This window comes from Mesocricetus auratus, unplaced genomic scaffold, assembly GCF_017639785.1.
Source record: "Mesocricetus auratus isolate SY011 unplaced genomic scaffold, BCM_Maur_2.0 Super-Scaffold_100028, whole genome shotgun sequence".
NCBI lineage: Eukaryota > Metazoa > Chordata > Mammalia > Rodentia > Cricetidae > Mesocricetus > Mesocricetus auratus.
This window is the reverse complement of record NW_024429209.1, coordinates 9,560,528-9,584,643: the sequence shown is the minus strand read 5'-3', so window position 1 is coordinate 9,584,643 and position 24,116 is coordinate 9,560,528. Positions and strand designations below refer to the sequence as shown.

The 24,116-nt window shown below is 47.7% G+C and overlaps 1 protein-coding gene across 8 annotated transcripts in view; it reads right to left on the bottom strand.

The window, feature by feature from the left end:
- Window positions 1-24,116, bottom strand: part of Tox2 (TOX high mobility group box family member 2) — a 123,680-nt gene that overhangs the window by 29,797 nt on the left and 69,767 nt on the right. For all 8 annotated transcript variants that reach the window (XM_040732860.1, XM_040732858.1, XM_040732863.1 and 5 more), the window contains one exon: window positions 22,968-23,213. In XM_040732860.1, coding sequence (XP_040588794.1) covers window positions 22,968-23,213 — 246 coding nt within the window. The remainder of the gene's footprint in view (window positions 1-22,967; window positions 23,214-24,116) is intronic.

Genomic DNA, 24,116 nt, shown 5'->3' with positions numbered 1-24,116 from the left:
CAGTGACTAACCGCCTCAGAACTTCTATGATCACAGAAGATGTACCAGTGTGTGTGTGTGTGTGTGTGTGTGTGTGTGTGTGTGTGTGTGTGCGCGCGCGCGCATAATGTTCAGAGGCGTTTCAAGAGGCACAGGAGCTGTGAGGACTCTGTTGCTCTCTGAGTTACAGCAGGAATAAAGCTCCAGGAGTCGAAGGGATAGATCACTAAGGAACAGAACTCCGTCCTTCGGGCACAGGGAACCCTGGGAGATACGTGAGCCGAGAATGGCCCAGGGGCCTCCTGTGCTCAGTCTCATAGGTGAGAGGTGGGTCAAGAGGCTCTAGGGGCAGACTTGATAGACAGGGATGAGCTGAGGAAGTGGAACCAGCTGGCCTTGGCCACCTGTGGTGGTGGTAGTAGGGGGTTGAAAACCAAAAATGTTTCTAAACTTGAGAGCTTGTACCTCTGCCTTCAATCTGGGGCTGTAAGGATGGGGGACTTCTGGAAGGGTATACCTGTGTCCACGGCAGGAACCTTTTGCTTTCCCATCTGAGCAATGGGTACATCTTACTCCTTTATCTTGTCTGTCAGCCTGTCCCACTGGAACGTGAGTTCCACAGGTCAGGGAGGGTTGCTTGCTTTGTTCACTGCCTGCGGTTTGGCAGGGTGCCTGGGATGTGGCAGGGACTCAGTACAGGTCTATAGGATGGGGGGATAAATGTCAGAGTAGATCCTCATAGAACAGGGTGGAGGACCCCACAGGCCTTGCTTAGGGTTGTGCTGCTGCGAGCACCGTACCCATGGCTTGGCACCATGACCCAGAAAATCTCTTTTCCGCCTAGAGCTAGAAACCTGGAGACTCCTCTGGCGGCATCCCAACCCCCCCTCTCTAGCACTTCCCTATGGAATGGGCAATGCCAGGCAGGCCAGCCTTTCCCCCACAGACTCAGTTTACCTTTCTAACCCATTCTCATGTAAAACAATTAGATTCCAGGCATGGTGGCAGACACCTTTAATCCCAGCACTCAGGAGGCAGAGGCAGGTGGATCTCTGTGAGTTTAAAGTCAGTCTGGTCTATAGAGTGAGTTCCAAGACCGTCAAGGCTACACAGAGAAACTCTGTCACCAAAAACAACAAACCCCCATATTTTAAAGTGATTTTATTATTGTGTCTGAGTGTGTGTCTGTCTGTGAGTAAGCCATGTATGTCTGTGTGCCATATGTATGGAGTGCTCACAGAGGCTAGAATAGGGTGCAGAATAGGGCATTAGACCTCCAGAGACTGGGGTTATGATGGCTGTGAGGCACCATGTGGATGCTGGGATTTGAACTCAAGTCCTCTGGAAGTGCAGCCAGTGCTCTTAAAAGCTGGGCCATTGTTCCAGTCTCCTTAGTTTTAAAGGCTCTGCTCGAAAGCTCTTGCTTCTAGGAAGCCCCAACTCTATCACCTAAACCCGGGCTCAATGATCTCCCTCATGTACACTGTCATGCTTTGCAGGCAATTTGTCACAACTGTCACCATACCTTCATATGAGTGTGTGCACGCATGCTCAGCTGTGAATGGGGAATGGTGGCTGCTTTGCTTTGGGCTTTGCCCAGGCTGACATACCACAGGCACTCAGTAAAGGTAGTGGGGTGAGATTGGAAGGCTGGGAGCTCTGGGCTCAGTGTGGCAGCTTCCCCCAGCTCTAGGGGAGACATGTCTTGAAAGGACATCACAGCTGGATTCTGTCCTTGCCTTGCTTCTCCCTGGTGGCCCTTCAGTGAACTCACATGCCTCCTCCTCATCGCCTGTGTGGTCCTCTCTGCCAGGGATGCCTCACTTGCCGCCAGTACCTAGCCACTGACCCCCGTCAACCAGCAGTGTCCTCTGAGTTCACATCTCTGGGCTCCCTCAAGCAAGGGCAGAGATGGGCCAGATCTGTACTTAGGAAGGTCCCCCTGGCTACACCAAGGGCATGAATGGGAGCAAGAGATACCGTGTCAGAAACCCAGCTTAAAGGCAACTGCATCTGCTGGTCCCTGGCAGAGATATCTGAACCCGGATGCAGGTTGTTGAGCAGGACAGGAATCGAGGAGCGGGTGGTCAGAGCTTGGTGGTGGGTTCAGGGTGGACTCTGCCCTACTCGGTTCTCCCTGGCAGACGTGAGGCCCTTATGTGAGAGGGAAGCCAAAGGAAAGGCCAGAGCGATCCATCCCTTCCAAGCCTTCACACTGAACAGTCTACATTCTAAATTAGCACATGCGCTAATTAAAACCATCTTTCCGAAGAATTTATTACCGGGTATTCTGAGCTAATTATAAATTCTCTGTGGCTGATGCTGAGCAGTCTGCTAATGCAGTGTTGAAATCTCTTTGGCCACCCTTGTTTAAATTATTCATCAGGCCCCGGCAACAGTTGTGAACTGTAATTTAAACAGTCAGCTCATGAATATTCAATCAACACAACAAACACTGCCGTGTTTTACTGCCTTGCCGCTCAATATTTTGTATCCTCGCCTGTGTTTACGTGTTTTTATGAACTCTCGAGGAAAGAGGAGCGCACTGCCTGGGTAAGCTGTGCCTGAAGTGCTGGGAGTGGGGGAAGCAGGAGGGAGGGGAGTCCTGAGAGAGGCTTTCAGAAGAGAGGTCCAGGGATGGGGCTCAGTGGCTACACCCTAAAGAGGGTAGAGGGAGGCCCAGGCCCACGGTCTGTCCTGAGACATAGTGGGTCCCAGGCACAGGCAGGACACTGTGCTCTGGGGTGATTCCTGCTGCCTAATTGGCCACAAATTAATCAGCAAAGGCGATCTGGGGAGACCTGGTCCTTGTGACAATGCTCAGAAGGTAGGCGAGGGACACTGCTTGCTCCAGGCCTCCATGGTCAGTGGTCAGATGTTGCCAGGTCATGGGATACCACTCAAGGCAGCAGGTTACTTCCGGTCCAGAATCTGAGTTCCCACTCCTCCATTAACATGTCCCTTCTCCCATCCCGTGCTTTGGGGCCTCCCAAGTCTCGAACACCTTAGATGCCTCCCCAGGTGGCTCCTCATTTATCCTCATGTCTTCCAGGGGCAGGTGAAGGCTCACAGGGTTGTGAACTTGTCTCTGGTCTGTGCTGGGGTCTGCTAGCCCTACAGCGCCCCCTCTTCTCCCTGCATTAACCTGCTCTTCCACTGGGGATCAATGTTGTGCCTTGGGGTCCAGTGAGGGCCCTTCACCCCTCTTAGAACTCAGAAATGAAACAAAACAAAAACATTCCAATCATCATACTAATTAAGAGAAATATTAATCTACAAAAGCCTGGTGACAGCATGGGGAACAGCGGCTGCTGGCACCGTTAGAAGAGTTGTACTAGAGCAGGTCTCGTGGGGGAACTCCCTCAAGGCTTCCCAAACTCTCAGTTGCCTTCCCTGTAAAATGGGATCATCTGAGCTGGTTGGGTAAGAATCAAACAAACAGTGTAGATGACATGGTGTGTGGTGAACAGTATGTGAAGAAACCCCTAGATACTTTAGCTTGCCTCCTCATCCCCAACAGCCCTCCTACCTAGCTACCTGGCAATGTTTACCAATGAGGCTGCTACCAATGAGACTTGTTACAGTTATGGTGTGCCTCCCCTGTACGGGGTGGCTGTGGCAATGAACAAGAGAGACCTGCTTCCTGCTCTCGGGGTACCTGTATTCCCCATGAGGAAGACCAATGCTACACAAGCCCCACCTGTAAGTACATTGTCATTTAGATAGTGCTACACGCCACAGAAGAAGATAAGGCAGGGAAGATGAATGGGAATATCAGGTCGGGGTGGGAGGCAATTTTAGAAAGGGTGGCCAGACAAGGCCTTGTGTAGAAAGGGAGTGGGCAGGGGAGTGGAAGAGCAGGGCATGGCAAGTGCCAGGCCCTTGGCTGCGAAGATTCTAGACACTAACGGAGATATTCAGGGATAAACCAAGTTATGGGCACATGCAGGACATTCAGAACCATAAACCCAGATGAGGTGATGATGAATTCAAAGACAGATAATTGGGAAGGAGCCTGAGATCTGAGCCTGGGGGCCTCCTGTACCTAGAGTGGACCCCACAGACCATGACAAGACAAGCAGAGCCAAACAGAAGAGCACGTCCTGGGAGCTAATGAAGTGAGTGTTTGAACAAGGATGAGAAAGTAATTAATTGTGTCAAAGGTTGATGACCAGGCAAGTGGGTTGAAGGCTTAGAGCTTATTGCAGAGCTTAGTAACATGGAGTCATTAAAAAACAGAACAAGGCAGTTTCAGGAGGAATTTGATGAAAACCAAGAGAGGCAGGACACAGAATTTGAGAAAAGCCAGACAGCTATTGCAAGATGCTTTGAAGTTCCAAGACTGCACTCTTACACACACACACACACACATAGACAGACACACGAGAGAGAGAGAGAGAGAGAGAGAGAGAGAGAGAGAGAGAGAGAGAGAGAGAGAGAGAGAGAGAGAGAGATTAGTTTGGGCTGGCCACATAGTTCAATGGTAGAGCTCTTGCTTAGTGTGTGGGTAAGATATAAGATGGTTAGCATCACCCATGGCCTCTACCAGCTCCAGTTATGACAATCAAAAAATTGTTCTAACTCAGGCCTGGTGGTGCAGACTTAGAACTCCAGCTATTCAGGAAGATGAGGTAGGAGTTTTGCAGGTTCAAGGCCAGCCTGGGAAACTCAACCAGATCCTGTCTCAAAATAAAAAGTAAAGGCTAAAACAAGTGAAAGACCTGTATCGCAAGAACTTTGAATCTTTAAAGAAAGAAATTAAAGAAGCCCTCAGAAAATGGAAAGATCTCCCATGCTCTTGGATAGGTAGAATCAATGTAGTAAAAATGGTAATCCTGCCAAAAGCAATCTACAGATTGAATGCAATCCCCATTAAAATCCCAGCACAATTCTTCACAGACCTTGAAAGAATAATAATCAATTTTGTATGGAAAAACAAAAGACCCAGGATAGCCAAAACAACCCTGTTCAACAAGGCAACGTCCAGAGGCATCACCATCCCTGACTTCAAGCTCTATTATAGAGCTATAGTCCTGAAACAGCTTGGTATTGGCACAAAAATAGACAGGTAGACTGGCATAACTGGAGGCTGGCATGTAGAAGAATGCGGATCGATCCATGTTTATTGCCATGCACAAAACTTAAGTCCAAATGGATCAAAGACCTCAACATAAATCCAGCCACACTGAACCTCTTAGAAGAGAAAGTGGGTGGTACCCTTGAACGAATTGGTACAGGAGACAGCTTCCTGAACATAACACCAGTAGCACAGACAGTGAGATCAACAATTAATAAATGGGACCTCCTGAAACTGAGAAGCTTCTGTAAGGCAAAGGACACAGTCAGAAAGACAAAAAGGCAGCCCACAGAATGGGAAAAAATATTCACTAATCCCACATCTGACAGAGGGTTGATCTCCAAAATTTACAAAGAACTCAAGAAGCAAGTCTCTAAAACACCAAAGGATCCAATTAAAAAGTGGGCTGCAGAACTAAATAGAGAGTTTTCAATAGAGGAGTCTAAAATGGCTGAGAGGCACATGAGAAAGTGCTCAACATCCTTAGCCATCCGGGAAATGCAAATCAAAACAACTCTGAGATACCATCTCACTCCTGTCAGAATAGCTAAAATCAAAAACACCAATGTCAATTTATGCTGGAGAGGATGTGGTGAAAGGGGAATACTCCTCCATTGCTGGTGGGAGTGCCAACTTGTTCAGCCACTTTGGAAATCAGTATGGAGATTCCTCAGAAAAATGGGAATAAACCTACCACAAGACCCAGCAACTCCACTCTTAGGTATATATCCAAAAGATGCCCATTCATACAACAAGGATGTCTGTTCCACTATGTTCATAGCAGCATTATTTGTAATCACCAGAACTTGGAAGCAACCTAGATGCCCCTCATCCGAAGAGTGGATAGAGAAAATGTGGTACATCTACACAATGGAGTACTACTCAGCAGAAAAAAACCAATGGAATCCTGAGATTTGCAGGCAAATGGATTACACTAGAAGAAACCATCCTGTGTGAGGTAACACAGTCACAAAAAGAGAAACATGGCATGTATTCTCTCATATATGGATTTTAGAGATAGATCTGGGGAGTGCCAGCCTACAATCCCATGGCCAGAGAGTCTGGGAAACAGAAACTTCATTCAGTGGCTGATGGAAGAAGAGGCAGACTCCCATGGCTAAGCACTGAGCTGAACTTAAGAAAGCCAGTAACAGAGAGGGAGGACTGATGACCAAAGGGATTAAGACTGGGTTGGTTTAACCCCCAGAAACAGCTGACCTGACAAAGGTTAATTCTTGAATCCCAGGCATCAGCCTGGTAATCCAGCATGGGACTGATCAAGACCCCCCTGAATGTGGGTGTCAGTGAGGAGGCCTAGGTAATGTATTGAGGCTTGGGCAGTAGATCAGTACTCATCCCGAATATACACACGGACTTTGGACTCCCATCCAACAATGTGAGATGCACTCTCACCCTGGACTCTTGGGGGAGGGTCTAGGCCCTGCCCTATATGAAATGACAGACTATGGACACCCCCATGGAGGGCCTCACCCTCCCTGGGGAAATGAGGGGATAATGGGGGGGTTGGGGGGAGGACACGGGAGGAAGGGAGGGAAAGGGAGAGGGACCTGGAACTGACTTGTGAAGCAACCTTGTTTCTAATCTAAATTTAAACTTAAAAATAAATAATAATAATAATAAAAGAAAAAATAAACACTGTAAGTGACAAAAAAAGTAAAGGCTTGGTGGAGTGATGGTGCATGTCTTTAACCCCAGCACTCAGGAGGCAAAGGCAGGTGAATCTCTGAGTTTGAGGACAGCTTTGTCTACAGAGTGAGTTCCAGGATAGACTCCAAGGCTACAGAGAAACCCTGTCTTGGAAAACCAAAAAATGAAAAAAATAAAAAGTATAAGTAGAGCAGAGCTCGTGCGTGGAGCACTGCTCAGCTGGTACAAGGGTCCGCACTGGTTAGAAATGTCTGCAGGGCTCAGGGGGAAAAGGCACTCATCACCAAGCCTGACAGTCCAAGTTCAATGCCCAGGTCCCACACGGTGAAAGAAGAGAACTGACTGCTGTAAGTTGTCCTCTGACCTCCACATATGTGCTATGGAATGTACAAACACACACACACACACACACACACACACACACACACACTACATACTAAAATTAGTTTCAGTCAAGTTCATGAGGGAACTTCAAACAATGGAATGCATGCATCCTACTAAAAGAGGGCACAGTGCTGGTTTGAATGAGAATGACCCCTATTTGCTCATATATTTGAATGCTTAGTTGCCAGAGAGTGGAACTGTTTTAGAAGGATTAGGGGATGTGGCCTTGTTGGAGAAGGTTTGTCACTAGAAGTGAGTTTTGAAGTTTTAAAAGTCCACACCAGGTCTCTCTGTCTCTTTGTCTTTGTCTATGTCTCTCTCTGTGTCTCTATGTCTCTGTCTCTGTGTCTCTGTGTCTCTGTCTCTGTCTCTGTCTCTGTCTCTGTCTCTCTCTCTCTCTCTCTCTCTCTCTCTCTGTGTCTCTCTCTCTCATCTATGGGTTGGTATGTAAAGCTCTCAGCTACTGCTCCAGGGCCATGCCTGTCTGCTTCCCACCATGATGATCATGGACTAATTCTCTGAAACTGTAAGTGAGCCCTCAGTTAGATGCTTTTTTTGTTTGTTTTTTTGAGACAGGGTTTCCCTGTATTGTTTTGGAGGCTGTCCTGGAACTCACTCTATAGACCAGGCTGGCCTTGAACTCAGAGATCCACCTGCCTCTGACTCCTGAGTGCTGGGATTAAAGGTGTATGCCACCAACACCTGGCCTCCTTTTTTTAAAATATAAGAGTTGACATCATCATGGTGTCTCTTCACAGCCAAGAAACTAAGACAGGCAGCATCCATAATCCCACACATGGAGGCAGGTCCATCATGCAGGCCACAGAAAACTGGTGGCTCACAGAACAGCCCTGACAAAACAGACCAGAATTAAAGAAAAAGGTGGCATTTGCTGGTCCCCTATGAATCTAAGGTGTGAAAACAACTGAAAAGATACTTAGCAAATGCCAAGTTTGAAAAATTATTTGTGGGTAGTGGCATGGTTTTAATAGATTTTCTTTCTTCTTTAATATTTAAAACAATGAAAACATGGTATTTTAATAAAAATCCACAAAGCTATGTCTGTGGAAGAAAGAAGAAAAAGATGTAAGAATGCTTCATTGCAAAATTTATAGGGTACAGCCAACACCACACTCAGAAAAAATATGTACTGTCATAACCTTTATTATTAAGCAATAAACAATAAAAGTAAATGTACAAAGGGACGTGAAGTTCAAAAATGAAAAATTTAAACTGCTACAGAATGAGGGTGAGATTAATAAACATAAAGGGGGAAATGAATAAATTAAGAGAAGAAAATAATAGAACTCACACATAGCTCTGATGACCGATTCTCCAATAAACAAATAAATAAAACAAAGAAAAACTAGCGATGGGGAGATCTCTGGTAGAGAAGTCAGAAACATACCATCTTAGGAGTGTAGTGGGGGTCTAACAGTCATGAGAGCTGAAAATGGCAAAATAAAGCTACCTCCAATAGTGGGGGAGCTAAAGATCTCAGTATCATAAACTGCTTCAGGCAGTTGGTCAGAGCCTACTGCAGAAGTATGAGGAAGCCGTCCATTCAGCGACAAGGACAACAAGGGCGGTGGAGATAGCTCAGGTGGCAAAACACTTGCAAGCCTGAGGTGCTGAGCTCAGTCCCCAGCATCCACAGGAAAAGTCAGGCCCATGTCGTGGAGGATGAGACAGGAGACATTCCAACTGAATCAGTGAGCTCCAGGCCCAGTGAGAGACCTGGTCTCAAAAAATAAGGTGGAGGGCCAGTGAGATTGCTCAGCAGGTAAAGACACTTCCCACCAAGCGTGAAGACCCAAGTTCAATCCTCAAGACCCCCAAGGCAGAAAAAGAGAACATATTCCCGCAAACTGTCCTCGAACCTGCACAGGAGTGCTGTGAATGCAGGCATCCCCATGCCCCTTTCCTGCACACAAAATAAATAAAGATAAAATAAACTTTCAAAACAAGTTGAAGAGCAACTTAAAAGGATCAATGCTGACCTATGGCCCCAACACACTTGTACACACACACACACAAACATGTATGCATACATGAACACATGCATACACACAGACACAAACATGTATGCATACATGAACACATGCATACACACCACACATAGAGAGGCATGTACCCATATACATACCAACTCTGCTCCCCTTAGCTACATGTCCATTTTAGTATAAAATGTTAAAGATCCTAAATGAAATCCAGCCCATATTCAAAAGCACGTGTGTATTTGCTAGTATGTTTACATGTGTACATATCATAATGTAACAAAGCAGAATGTGTAAATATTGGGAATCTACCATTGATTCCCTACACCAGGGAAGGAACCTCTCTTTACATCTCTAAGCACAGTGAATATGCTCTGGATTGGTTGCCACAAAAATCACAAGTGAGCTGAAGAACGAAGTTTCCAAGGGCATATCTCAAAGTCATCAGGCGGGAAGTCAAACCCACCCGTCTCTGGGAGGGGAACTCACACTCGCTGCAATGGGACACAAAGGGTGCAGTTTCAACCTTGGAGTCTTCCCTGTTGGTAACGAGAGTTTATCTCAGAGCTTCCAAACCACAGGTTTTAGGAAGCTGGAATCCGAGACAGCCAGACAAACGTAATTGTAACACAGACCATTTGAAGACTCAGACTCCCGCCACTTTTGCGACATTCTTAGGGGGACAGGAAAAGCCCAGGCCAGGTGTCCAGGTCTTGCTTTTCCACCAAACTGATTTCCTAGTGACTGGTGAAAAAACATAGCAGATGGATTGGCAACATTCCCATTGCAGAAACACAATGGACCAGTGGGAAGACTTGGTTCCTGTGTACATGCATGCAGGCGCGTCGGCACACACACAACGCTGCAAGGAGGGACAGCGGAATTTAAATAAATGGACATTCACATTGTGTCTGAACGGCACCACTCAATATGATGGCACAAGGTCTCCTCTGTCTTAGTTGGTGAATATAATGAAATCGCAATCAACTCTGCCCTAGGGGAATCGCTAGCCCAGGTGACCCAAGTGAGCTCACCTCCTTCCAGCCTGTTATCAAGACGGACTCACACTTCCCATGGGAGTGCAGAAGCCAGAAATGGTCTAGTTCCTACTTCAGAATTTCCTGGTGGACCAGGCAGAACCATTCAGTATGGACGCAGACACCACCTAGAACATCTCATAATCCTATGAGGAAACCAGCCCAGAGAGGTTAAACATTGGCTGAGGTAACATAGTCGGGTGACACAAACTCCTGGCACCATCTGCTCCAGAGCCTTCCCTTCTAGCCCTTTGGGACTCTCATGGTCCATGGCTCTAAGCCTCAGACCCAGAGACAACAGCATCTTTCAAAGTCTATTGAGCTGCTTCATATCTGCCTAAAGTTACATGGGTTGTGTCCACTCAGTATAAGAATAGTGTGGCCGGTGGGGAATGACCTGCCTCATACTGTCCATTAGTGTCAGCCGGGACAGGAAGTGGGCACAGGTTCCCTGGTCCCTGGCTGGGTCCCTGTTTCTGGCATGCAGACAGAACTCATGAAGCCCCCTGTGAGAGGACTTATTGAGTAGTCCAGCATCCTAGATGCAGTCTCCCAGCAGCAATGGACCCTCATTGGTCACCCAGCATCCCTTCCCTTCCTGGCTATTGGTGGAGTCATAATAGATCAGTTTTCATCCTTCTTGTCTGTGTCAGCTGCAAGCATCAATTCACTACACACAGGATGAGACAGTACAGAAAAGAGTCTCACCCTCCACTTCAGGGCCTGTGCCCAAGGATGATGTGGAAGATACAAAACATTTGAGGTCAAGGGGATGAAGGTCCTATCATGCACCCATCACTTCTTGACTGTGTCTTCGGACCAGCTAGCCACCATTCTGAACCTCAGGCGCACATCTGAAAAAAGGGGGATCATTTTCTTTCCTGCTAGGCTGATGTGAAGAATTTCCCTGTTATAGATCACATAGGCAACAGGGTCTCCATAGGGCTTACTCCAAAGCAATGACGTAGGCAGCATTACTGTTTCAGGGATTTTAGCACGTTTCACTCATTCACTCATGCTACAGTCTTTCTTGAGACGCCTGCAGCACTCCACCCACAAAGCTAGGCAGGAGTCAGGGACATTCCTCAGCACACTGGATTCTCGCTGCCACCATGGAGTATGCAACAGAAGCTCCATTTTGTCTGTCTGTTTTGACAACACACATAGCCCAGGCTGGCCTTGCATTTACTATGGAGCCAAGGATGACCTTGAACTTCTGATATTCCTGTCTCCACCTCCAAAATGCCAGGGTTACAGGTGTGTACCACCATGCCCAGTTTATGTGGAGTTAGGGATTGTGCCCAAGACCTCATGGATGTTAGGCCAGCATTCTACAAATGGAGATATACTCTTGCCCTTAATTCAAACAAACAAACAACAACAACAAAAAAAATAGGGCCTCGGGCTGGAGAGATGGCTCAGTAGTTGGAATGCTGACTGTCCTTCCAGAAGACCTGGTTCCATTCCCAGCACCCACATGGCAGCTAACAACAGTCTATACCTCCAAGATCTGACATCTTCACACAGACATACATGTAGGCAAAATGCACATGAAATAAAAAAATATAAGAAAAAGGTTAAAAAAAGAAAATCCAGGGGTCTCGTGTGGCCTAGGTTTCAAGTCTAGATAGAGCCTCTTGCCCCCACTTCCCAGGTGACGGGGTTTCAGACCCTTCAATTCCATCTCTCTCAAGGCTTGGGGGCTGGGGGAGACATGACCAAGATCACTCTCCAGGAAAAACAAGGACTGCAGAGCTCTGGGCTTCCAGTGAAGGGCATGGCACACCACCATAGCCTGGTCACAGCACCTCTGCTGGTGTGCCCCAGTCTCCACCAAGAGGCATGTGCGTCCGAAGTCTTCCAGGGAACATATGCGCCCTCCTGGAACTTTAATATTTAGATGAGTTGTGCCTGTCTAGCTGTCTTTTGTAAAGACTCCTCCAAGTTCTATATGGTCAAAGCCACAGCTGAGAGAAAGAATGGACTTTTTATTATCCAGCCTGAGCAGGGGGGGAAACGACTCCCATAAATCTCAAGTTTTATGTGCTCCTGACACTCTGTGGAGCCATCGATGGTTTCTCAGCTATGCCGATGGTACATTAAAACCTCATTTTCCCAAACATGGCACTGAATATGCACTCGGAGGAGAGAGCCATTATACACAGCAATATTGGGGCTGCAGCTGACGAATGTCGCTGCGATTTCGTCCCGAGTTCTCTCAGCTCACACTCTGCTGCTGAGGTTGGCATCTTGCCTGGAGGACTGTTAAACACCTGGCCCCTGCGCGCTCCAAGGCCAGGGGGTCACAGTTCCGATTAGCAGCTTGGCAGGGGGTGGAGGGGTCGCTTCCAGAGGGCAGCTAAGCAGCCATAAAACATCACAAACTGTTTTCCGAGTCACAGCAAGAGGGATGGCCGTTGGGACTGAATAGAGAGAGCGCTACAGGGTCAATTTTTTTTCCTCTGGCTTTTTCTGCTGTCTTCTTGTCTGTCTCCAAGGCCCAGTCCTAAAGTCATCACATCCAGGAAACCCTCCCTGACACTGAGGCAGAAGAGGGTGGGGAGAAAGAGGCATGGAGAGTAACAAGGGTAGCAGTGGGCAAAATATCTCGAAATCTCCTCACAAGATCCATAAAAGGTTGGCATTCGCATGGCCCCACGTCGCTTGAACTCCTAACCTTTCCCAGCGGCTGTCCCTCTTCCACAGTCTGATTCTGTTTCTGCCACAGTCCATGTGTCCCTTGGTCCAAAATTTTTTATTTTTTTGAGACACGGTCTTAATTGTACAGCTCTGGCTGTCCTGGAACTTGCTACACAGACCAGGCCAAACTTGAACTCACAGAGATCCTTGTCTCTTCAGTGCCAGAATTAAAGGTGTGTATCAGCACACCTGGATATACATACATACATACATACATACATACATACATTGTGTGTATGCATGCATTTATATATGTATATATTTATATATATATACATACACATAAATAGCATGTGTATATACTATTTATATGTATGTATGTGCCTTGACTCACTCACTGTCCATCCTCTCACAAAGGGTGCATAGAACCGAGGCCAGGGAGTCAGGCTTCTTGCATTCAAACCTTGACATCACATTTTGATGGTTGTGTAGCCAAGTCACTTCTCAAACAAAACAAAACAATCCCCCCAGAACTTCCTCCCCAGAGTAGAAGACTAAAGGAGATAACAAGTATGAAAAGGTAAGAGTACCAGGCACATAGAAAGTGGCAAACAACATTAGCAGACCATAGTTACAGGAAAATGAACTCATTCACTTGGGGAAGCTTCACAAGAAGGACTCAGGCAAACAAAGTGTGCTCTGTGTGCTCCAAATGCCAGGATGCACGTGCATTCATGAGCAATGCCCCAAGGCCAGCTATGGTGGTACTGTTCCTCAGGATGATTGGGTGACTGGTCCTCACTAACTCTTGCCTGGCATGGAGGGTGTGAGGCTGAAGTGAGCCAGCCATAGGATGGGCCAAGTGGATTCCAGCTGAAGTTAGGGGTTGCTGTTGGTGTCCCATCCCCAACCATGAGCATCTCAGAGTGTCTTACACCTTTCACAGCTTGAATACTACTCTGTAAGCAATGCTGAGCCAGTCCATCCAGTTTGAAGGGTGCCAAGAACACTGGGCTTGCAGTCCCAAGCCTGGCCTAAGGTTCTGGCTTAGTGCTTATCTAGCTAGGTGACATTGAACAATTAATTCTCCTTTCCCATTCACCTAGGGCTAACCAGACATCAGCGGCTAGCTGGCCCCTTCCAGACGCCTGTGTTGGAGAAGGTTCAACACAGGCTTGGCTCAGGCTGTCCCATGTAGCCTAGAAACAGGCAGTGGATCCTTCCGTGAGTTCAGCCTGTGCACACTTTTATGAGGATGCCGGACACACTGTCTATGTTGTTGTGTTGACTCTGATCTTTAACATTAATGGAGTGGAGAAATGATGTCTGCACCCATGTCTGACTATCTAAGTTTGATATCTGGGATCCACACGGTGGGTGGTAAAAGTCAGCACCTGTGATTCGTGCTCTGAACGCCGCCTGCATTACATGGCATGTGTGCATGATGAACCCCCCCCCACTAAATAAATAGAATACAAATTTTTTAAAAGACTGCATCAAAATATTATTCATCCTGACTTCTGGAGCTTTTTGGCACTCCCTTATATTACATGATTGATAGACTTGCCTTTCAAATCATAGACCACAGGGAAGCCTTCTGAGTAGAGGGATCTGTGCATATGGTTCCCAGTTAGAAATTATCTTTATCTCCCAAGGGGCATTTGGCAATATGTAGAAACTGTGTATGTGTGTGTAATGTGTAGAAACTCAGTGTGTGTGTGTGTGTGTGTGTGTGTGTGTGTCTATCTTTCTGTCTGTGGGTGTGTGTATGTTTAAACAGATATACATACATTGATATTACATACATGTATGGATGGAGGATAATCTCATGATCATTGTTCAGAGGCCACACAACTCTGATTTTTGAGAGAGAGTCTCCCTTAACCTAAAGCTCACTAAACAGACTAATCTGCCTGGCCAGAGAGCTGCAGGGATCTGCCTGTCTCTGTTGCCCAGCACTGGGATTACCAGTGCTTGACACCATACCTGACATTTAAAGTGTGGGTTCTTGGGATCAGACTCGGGTTTCCACACTTGCAAAGCAAGTGCTCTACAGTGTTTCTGACTGAGCTATCTCCTGTCTCTGGAGAGACTGCCTGCTTTTGCTTTTGAGGAGGAGGGAGGTGCCAGATGCTGGGAATAGTGAGTGACAGCCAGGGCTGCCGACAGTCATCAGGGGCTGAAGAAATCCCACCCTTAAGACACATGATGACTTCATAGCACACACCGCTACCCTCAACATTTCTAGGCCTCCCTTGTTACATTGGTACAAATAATGCGGGCAGACAGTGGGCCCCAACTTTACACAGCAGGCACTCAATAGAAGACTCTGTCCCAACCTTGCCCTCATTCAACACACCCTAAACTTCACAGCAAGCCATTCCTAGAAGAAACAGTGTCCCTGGATTCCACAGAAAACTCTGGCACAGAAAAGAATATGCTGTATTCCGCTCTGACCTTCCGTCTCAAGAAAAATCCATGAATCTTATCTCTCAGCAAATGTGATCCATTCGTGGAGAACTCGGCTGCACGCTGGCTTATCGCTGCCCTGAGTCCTAACGGGGAGTGAATTTTTATGACCGAGTTGTAAACCTTTGCAGAAACCATTTTTAAACTAAAAAAAGAAATGCTGACAGATTCTTAACTACTCTAGTTGCTAAATTAAGCACGAGGGATGGGATAGCAGAGGGTGTAAAAGAAAACAAAAGTGCTCAGAGAGAGTTAGTGGAGGTAAACTGATGTTCATTAAAAATAGAAACACACACTCACACACACTCACACACCAATCTTTTGTGTTCAACTTCACACTCGTACATCATAATGTGCCAGTAAAAGGGCATTTCCCCTGAGATAATAAAAGAATTGAATTTTTCCTTATCGGTCATCTATTTTTCTAGCCCAAGCTATTACTCCCGCTCTAGGGTTGCTAGGCAACAAGAAATATTAATAGCAGCTTTTATTAGCTTAGCTTTTGCAGCGGAGTACCAGAATGAGAAAATGGGAGACATAAATGTGTTACATAAATCTTTCAACCTCTCAGAGCCAGTGTTAGACTCTGTTTTCATAATGATTTATTGAAGTGATGGTTCATTTATGAGCAAAAGGAGTCCGGGGTAAGAAGACGGAGCAGTCCCCTGCAGGAGTGTTTGAAAATAAATAATTATAGCAGGGGAGTAAAAGCTGTTTAAATCCATTTTTTTCTGAGTTTTATAAAATATAAAAAGACATTTCTTTGGCTTATGGTTTCTGAGAAACTGGAGAAATAGTTGCACCCGGACTCCAGTACATACCAAGAAAGCTTGGGGCCTCCGAGTACCCCCTGCTTCTGTTCTTCCAGGGTCCATTTTGGAAATTTGTCTTTCTCCCACTCCTGCCCTCCAGGAGACAAAAACATGGCTCCCTCTGTTTTCCCTGTGATGGGTGGCCCTTGGTGATGGAGCTAAGATGGGTTGTTTCTTGGGCCCTCATTCTTTTATCTAGAAGTAGAGCTGTCACCAATGTTGGTTTTAAATGCCAAGGCCCAAACGACATCCTGACACCCTGACATAATAGATGTGCTCACTCCCACAACCCCGACTCCTCCCACCATTTCTAGCCTTGGCGCTTCCTGCTTGCCTTTCCAACCACCCATCTCGCAGACTTGCATTGATCAGCAGCCCGGAAACTTGCCACAGCAGGTCAGGCTGGGTGAACTTAGAGAAGACAGAGTCTATTCAAATTCCATCAATGAGCAGAATGCTTTACTACGCACAGAAGGTTATGCTGCTTGAACCTACCGTGTCCCACTTAGATTCCTCCAATACTCCAATCACAGACTTTCTTCCTATAGGGCAAGAGCCTGACCTCCATGGTATAGATGAAGAAATTGAGGCACAGGACTGTGAACCCCTTGCTCTGGGTCACAATGTTTTGGAAACAAGTATGGAAACTGAGTTTTGAACCGCGGTTGCCTGAGCATAGGGCCTATGGCTGTGACTTTTGGAAGGTGCTAAAACTCAAGAAAACAAAACAAAACAAACGAACACCACTCAGAGAAGCAAAACAATAAGTGTCCTACTTACATTTCTGTTACTGTGTGATTAAAATATTCCAGTGAAAAGCAGCCGTGGGGGTGGGGCCAGCAAGATGGCTCAGTGTCTATAGGAGCTTGCTGACAACCTTTATGACCTGAATTCGATTCTCAGGTCCCTCATGATCTTAGTTTTTGTAGGTTCCTAACCAGCTGTCATATATAGTAGTGACACTGGGAGTTTACCCGCCTCCAACACATATGCTTACTTAGTATAATGAAGCTGGTGAAGTACTTTATTATGCCATTTCACCAATGCTGGGATCCCAAGCCCAGTTCATTGATAGGAAAACTGAGGCTGAGAGAGGATTGGCTTGCCTAAAGTCCCAAGTAACCAATGAGTCTCAAAGTGGGGGCTGGGGAGATGGTTCAGGGGGATAAAGTGCCTGCTGTGCAAGAATGAAGACCTGAATCTGGGCCCCCAATACCCACATAAAAAGCCGGGGATCTCTGTATCTGTAATCTCAGTGTTAGAAGGAAAAGACCGGAGGATCTTGGGCATTCTGACTAGACCATTAGCCAATCACCAGGTTCAGTGAGAGACCTTCTCTCTACAGACAAGGTGGAGGGGCTGGAGAGATGGCTCTACAGTTAAGAGCGCTGGCTGCTCTTACGGAGGACCTTGGTTTGACTTTCAGCACCTGTATGGTGACTCACATCCATTTCTAACTCTAGTCCCAGGGGATCTGACACCCTCTTCTGGCCTCTCAGAGCATTGCACACATGGGGCATACAGACATATATGCAAACAAACATTCATACACTTAAACAAATGAGTAATTTGAAGACAGGGTACAGCATGATTAAGAAAGACACCAAGTGTCAACTTTCAGCCTCCACACACACAGAGGCCTCAAAGATGGGAGGAGAAAGTTCGTGTGACCTATTCCCTGCTCTTGCCCTGAGGACTGGGATGGGACCACACCATTCCAGTGGCCCAGGGCTCAGGATCCCAGCTTCCTGACCTCCAGAAGCCATTGTGACTCTGCTTCCAGCTGCCAGAGTCCCCCCTTCACCCTTGGGGCAGCTGTGGTTCCCTGAAGGTAGTGTTTTCCCTTGTGGAAGAGATCAAGCCCCCCCCCTTTCCTGGCATACCCCTTCCTCCCAGTATTCAGCGTCCCTGAATTCTGCTTCCCAGAGGACTCCAGAAGTGATCTCAGACTCCACGAGCAGCTTAATAAATTCCACTCTCTGAGTTTCTTTGAGTATTTTTAGAGGCTGATTTATAAATACAATATCTCTCTCAAAATGAAACAATCAACATAGGATAAAATTATTGACTTATGAAAATAGAGGTCAGATGGAGGTGCAGTGCTTTAAATTAAACCAGGAAACTATATCTTTCATACTAAATTGACTCTTTTTGTCTCGGAAATGAATGTTTAATCAGTTAAGACTCTGAAGTTGAGGGGAAAAGTCATGAGCATATTTAATTTTGTAAGGGGGTCTGGTTCCAGTGTCGTACATAATCCCCACTGGCAGCATCAGGAGGGGAGTCATATCCACACGTCCATGAGACTCAGTATTCAAGCAGGGGACCAGAAGGGATTGGTGGTCTCTGGAGTCAGAGCTATGGGGGTCTTGGCATTGTTGAAATGGCTGTCAAAGATCAAAGTTCCACCTACTCCTCCAGAGATGGCGTCACTGGGGCATCCGGGTCTGTGAGGACAACACCTGGCACCCAGGCACCCCTCTGTGACCCTGAGCCTGGCTGTGCAACTCCCTGGTCAAACTGGGAGGTAGATGGAGGGACTTGATAGGGTGTGGCTTCTGGGGGTTCTGCTTGAGAACTAGGTGGAATTCTCACTCACAGAGAATAGCATACAGGTCTGCCTCCCGTCCAGCCATTACTTCTCATATAAGGGGTAAGGCGTTTTTTAGAATCATCCCCTATCCTGTGCTGTGCTGAGTCTCCACTAACCCCAGACAGTATTGCTAGTGATGCCCTCGGGCAGACGAGGCCACTGAGACACCGGTGTCTTTATACTCTGTAGAAATTATATTTCCTTTATCATATTCCCACCCCACAACAACCAATGCCCCCAGATACAAAGCTATTGCCTCCCCCATCTGAGTCAGGGGTCTCTCCCATGCACACAGACCCTCAGCCACAAGCTGAACATCTACAGCACCTTTTTAGAAGGAGGCTGCATCTGTGGGCTTTACAGCACTATAACAACATCCCTGAGTCTGCTCATAGAGTTAGCCAAGGATTATTTTGGCTCGGTTGAGGGTGCACATTGCTTTGGGCCTCTGTTGAGGGTAGCACAGCATGATGGGAACATAAGAGTGAAGGGCCACATACATCTGGATCCAGAGAGAAAAGAGACCAGGATACCATGAGCCCTTTGTCCCTAAGGGCCTTTCACTAGCATCTTAAAGGCCCAGCACCTCACAATACAGCCACTCTGGGGTGTGAGTCTTTCGTACCAGCTTTGGGGGACAATATGACATCCAAGACACATCACAGACTCTTGGCCTTCTGTCCGTTTGCATCTGGAGTTTGTCAAGGCGTCTCGGAGATCACAAAGCCTGTAGCAAAGCCTGGCACCTAGAAGTTCAAGCTGAGGATCAGCATGGCAGGCCAGGTGGGATAACGCCACAGCCCACTGAAGATATCAGGTCATGGGCAGCGAGAGGGCTCGCAGGGCAAAGCCACCTGTGGAGTTTGAGCCCTGGGACCCACACGGAGGAAGGAGAGTCCTCCGGCCTTCACAGCTGTGCTGTGACACAGGCATGCACACACGCCACTCACTTTAAAATAAAAACGATACGAAGCCATAGTTCTTGGAACCTGTAAATGTAACTAGAGCATGAAGTTTTGACTAAGTCCAAGCTCGGGAGTACAACACTGCGAGATTATTCTAAGTTAGCCCTAAAGTCCTTCATAAGTGTCCATATGAGAAAGAAGGGCAGGGAGCTGTCACTAATAAAAGAGAAGTCAGAGACCAAGAGGAGACCAACCATAAGCCAGGGAAGCCTCTAGAACAGCGGTTCACAAGCTATGGGTCATGACCCGGGTTGTATATCAGATATTTAAATTACAATTCACAGCATTAGAAAAATTACAGTTATGAAGTAGCAATGGAATGATTTTATGGTTGTGGGGTCACCACAACACAAAGAACTGTATTAAACGATTGTGGCACTGGCAAGGGTGAGAACCACTGCTCTGGAAGCCAGAAGAGGTAAGGATGGACATCCCAGAGCCTCCTGGGGAAGCATGGCTTCCCAGAACCTCCATTTCAACTTGAGGTACTGATGTTGGACCTTTGTGGCGATTTGCTAGAGCAGTCACGGCAGGGAAGCCTCCAGCCCCTCTGCCTCTCAGCTGAGAGGAGCACTAACTAATCCTGCTGCCTCTCTCAGCTGAGAGGAGCACTAACTAATCCTGCTGCCTCTCTCAGCTGAGAGGAGCACTAACTAATCCCGCGGCATGCTGCTTGACAGCCAGCAGGTGCTTCCATAAGCCCTGCTTCACGCACACAGCAGGCATTGCACACCCACACACACTTTCTCCTTGTGGTTCTCCTGAATTCAAAAGCCCCGTTGTCAAGCCCCTGCCTCCGGGTCATCATCCAGCGTATCCTTCGTATCTGGCTTTCCCATGTGTGTGTGGGGGGGTTCTGTGCTTATCTCTCTCATTAAGTAAGGAGGGAATATAAGCTCGAAGGGATCCCTGCAATTCTAGACTAATGGAGAGCTAAGACTATGTGATTTTGAGAATCCTCCTAGATATGGACCAGCTGTAAGGAAACCTGCAAAGGACTGGTTTGCACAGAGCTCGTGTAAGGGATCATGTATTTCCAAGGGGAGCGAGGGGTGGTCTGTGGTCGACTGCCAGCAGGCCTTGCGATGGTCGGAGCTGTTGAGATCAGGAAACTTGGGAAGGGCCCTGGGAGACTGGTGGCAGTGTGTATGTGTGAAGACCAGGAGATTAACCACAGGTACGGCCCACTTTTTTTCGGGCAAGCACATGCTATTATGCTGGCCTTTATTTTTAATACAGGCTCTGAGGGATTGAACTTAGGTCCTCATGTTTGCAAGGTAAGCAATTTACTAACTGAGTTACCTTTCCCGCCCAGTTCAACTTGATGACTAATGGCAAGAGCAAATGTTCCTGATTGCCTACTCTGCCATTTAATGGCTAAGACTCCACATACATCATCTCAAACACTGTGACAAGATCTTGATGGCCAATGGTAGGATTCAAAGACAAGGAAAGAGTCCCTGATGTGAAACCTAGGGCTCCAAAGCACAGCAGCTATTATCCTCACAGTCTCTGCTAGACACTGGCAGCCCAGGGCAGGGACCTGTGGGGGACATTGTGGTCCTCATCCCTGCACCACGGCTCTCATAGCTCGTCACCGAGGCAGCCGCCTGGCTCTGCCCTGCTGTGTGCTGTGGGAAACCCCCAGCAAAGGCACCCACAGTAGTGAGGATTATGACAGGAGCGAACAAACCTACCAAGGTGGGACTGAGGCCACGTGACCATGGAATCTGAACCAGTCAACCACTTGGAAGAGGAAACCGGGCTACTGCCTTGTGGAGAGGGGCAAAAGATCAGGATCCCTGGAGAGCGGAACATACAGTTCTGCAGGGTTATTAGTTAATTAAGTATTGACAAGGTCTCACTATGCAGTTCAATCTGGCGTTGAACTCATGATCTTCTTGCCTCTGCTCATATCGGGCTGCAGACTGGGCTGCAGTTTCTAAGCAGCTGCTGCGGTAGCAAATGCAGTCCAGCCAATACCATGTGACTCTGACAGGGAAGTCAGATGAGCACCCCATCCTTCAGCCTCCGGAGTGCTTGTGACCCAGTCAGACACACTGAAGAGCTACTTCATCTTGGATTCAACAGTTGGTCCAGCCAGTCAGTGCTCAGTCATGGTTTTCCTCAGAAGACTGAAACAGTGGCTTTGCCACAAGTGTGTTAGCTGCTAGTGGTCACAGGCCTGCTGTGTGGAAATGAGGGTGGAGAGGGGCCACAGTGATGCCACCGGTGCAACTCCTGTGAAGAAGCACCCTGAAGCCTTTGCCTATCCATGGCTACATCAGTCCTTGTTGTTCATGTCGCCATTAGCCTAAACATGAATGTAAGAGTTATGACTCTAATTTTAACTGTGAAAGGATAGAAGGAAAGAGAAACATGAAGCAAAGTTGTTTAAGGATGGTTCTGGAAGTCACTTAAAGTGCCTCATCTACCGACTTCCTGTAGGACTGGATAGTTCAGACCAGCCATCACGCTAAGAGCACACAACCCCGCTCAGCATGGGTTTAGGACCCGCTGCTGCAGGCTCACCCGAGCTCCTTCGCTCCCACTGGCTTCAGGGTCTCACTCTCCAGCCCCATAGGGAAAGGAATCCCATGCTGACTCCACCAGATCACTGGCCCCTTACCTCTCCCCTTGGCAAACGTTGTCTGTCCCCTGGAACATTCTTCCCTGCCTCTGTCTGCCTGCCGGCTTTCACCTACCCTTGCTACCTCTCCTCCCTAGATACGTATGTGAAACACCTAGAACAGCAAACGGACATAGGCAGAAGACAACCTGTGGTGAGTGGGTGTACACACCTGCAGTCCCAGGACTCAGGAAACAACCAGTGGGCCAGCCTGGGATACACAGTGAGTTGTCAGCTAGCCAGGACCATAGAGTGTCTCAAACCAAAACAAAGCAAAATAAGGGAAGGTAATGGGTGGTTGTCTTGGACCAAGGGTTGAGCGTGATATCTGGGAGTGGTGACTAAAGGTGACTAATGACACTATTGTCAAGACTTAAGCCTCTTCCAATGTCGGGGGCAGGGTAGGTAAAAACATTTTCGAATGGATTGTACAGCTACCCACTCTATGTGTGTGAGATGGCGTGTATATATCGCAATAAATAAAACCAGGGTTGTTCTATCAATGACCAATAAAACCAGTCCCAAGTTGTCACAAACAGACCTGTAGAAGTTACGGTTTCCCTCCATGCCACTCCCATACTCTGCAGATTCCCCGAAATCAGCCAGAAGAGCTCAGCACATGCCCAGGATCAGGGCTCCTCAACTCAACCCTGCCACTTGCTCCCCTCAGGCCCTCCCTTGCTGGAGCTGCGGGTCCCATGTGGGAGACAGACTCACCGTGGGCAACTGACCAGACAGCAGGTGGCTATCCTGGGCTAGCATGTTGGACACCATGATGGCCGGGAGATCCATAGCTTGGTACGAGTAGGCAGGAAGCAGACCGTTGGGCGCAAGGCCGTGGCACAGCGAGTGGTAGCTGGCTTCGTGGTCCCCCAGGTGCAGAAGGGATGGCTCAGGGAGGTTGGGAGGCGTTATAGGAGGAATCTCATAGTCTTCATTGCTCTCGCTCTGGCTGTTATAGGTCTAAAAACATCAGAGAGGCAGGGGCGGGTCAGTGCCTCAGAACCACAGAACCCATTCAATAGCATCAGTAACAGCGGCAACGGAAACATGGCCCTTGGCAAAGGGATGACCCCAACACGAGGCAGAAGGCCTGGTGACCTCCTGCTCCACCCCTCAATGAATCTTCCTCCCACTGAGAGTCTGAAGACAAGAGCCTGGACTGCAAGAGAGCAAGTTTCCCTGAACCTGCTCCTGATTTCCCAGCAGATCTGGCCCACGGTCACCAGAGAGCCACCCTCCCTCAGCCACCCACCTTACAGAGGGGGACTTGGTCCAAAGGAGAATGGCCAAGTAAGGTAAGCAGAAGAGCTGGGGACTGGAACTTCAGATAGTCAGAGTCTCCTGAGCGTCCCCAGGTCCTCTCTTGGTCCGTACCTTGGTGAACAGTAGAAATGTGGGTGCCAACTAGCAGTTAGCGCCCTGCTCCAGGTCTCACTGGGTCATTTTCCCACCCTAATCAGCAGCCCCAGGACAAGGCTAGTAGACAGAGTGAGCACTAAATTTGGCTTTCTCCTTGTCCCAACTGTCCCAGGTTTTACCATAGATCATGATGAGCATGGACTTTGGGCCCTGGCTTTGTGGCACAGGTTCTGAGTCTACTTCAGTAGGTGGAGGGGACCCCATTTGTCCGTATGAGTGAATTTTTAAAACTTGTGCATGGGTTTTATTTTATTTTATTATTTTTGGAGACAGGGTTTTCCTATGTAGTTTTGTAGACTGGGCTGGCCTTGAACTTACAGAGATCCTCCTGCCTCTGCCTCCCAAGTGCTGGGATTAAAGGCGAGTGCCACCACTGCCTGGCTGTGTTTTAAATTTTAATTGCATTTATCTGTGTTTGTGTGTACTCCCATGTGCCGTGGTACA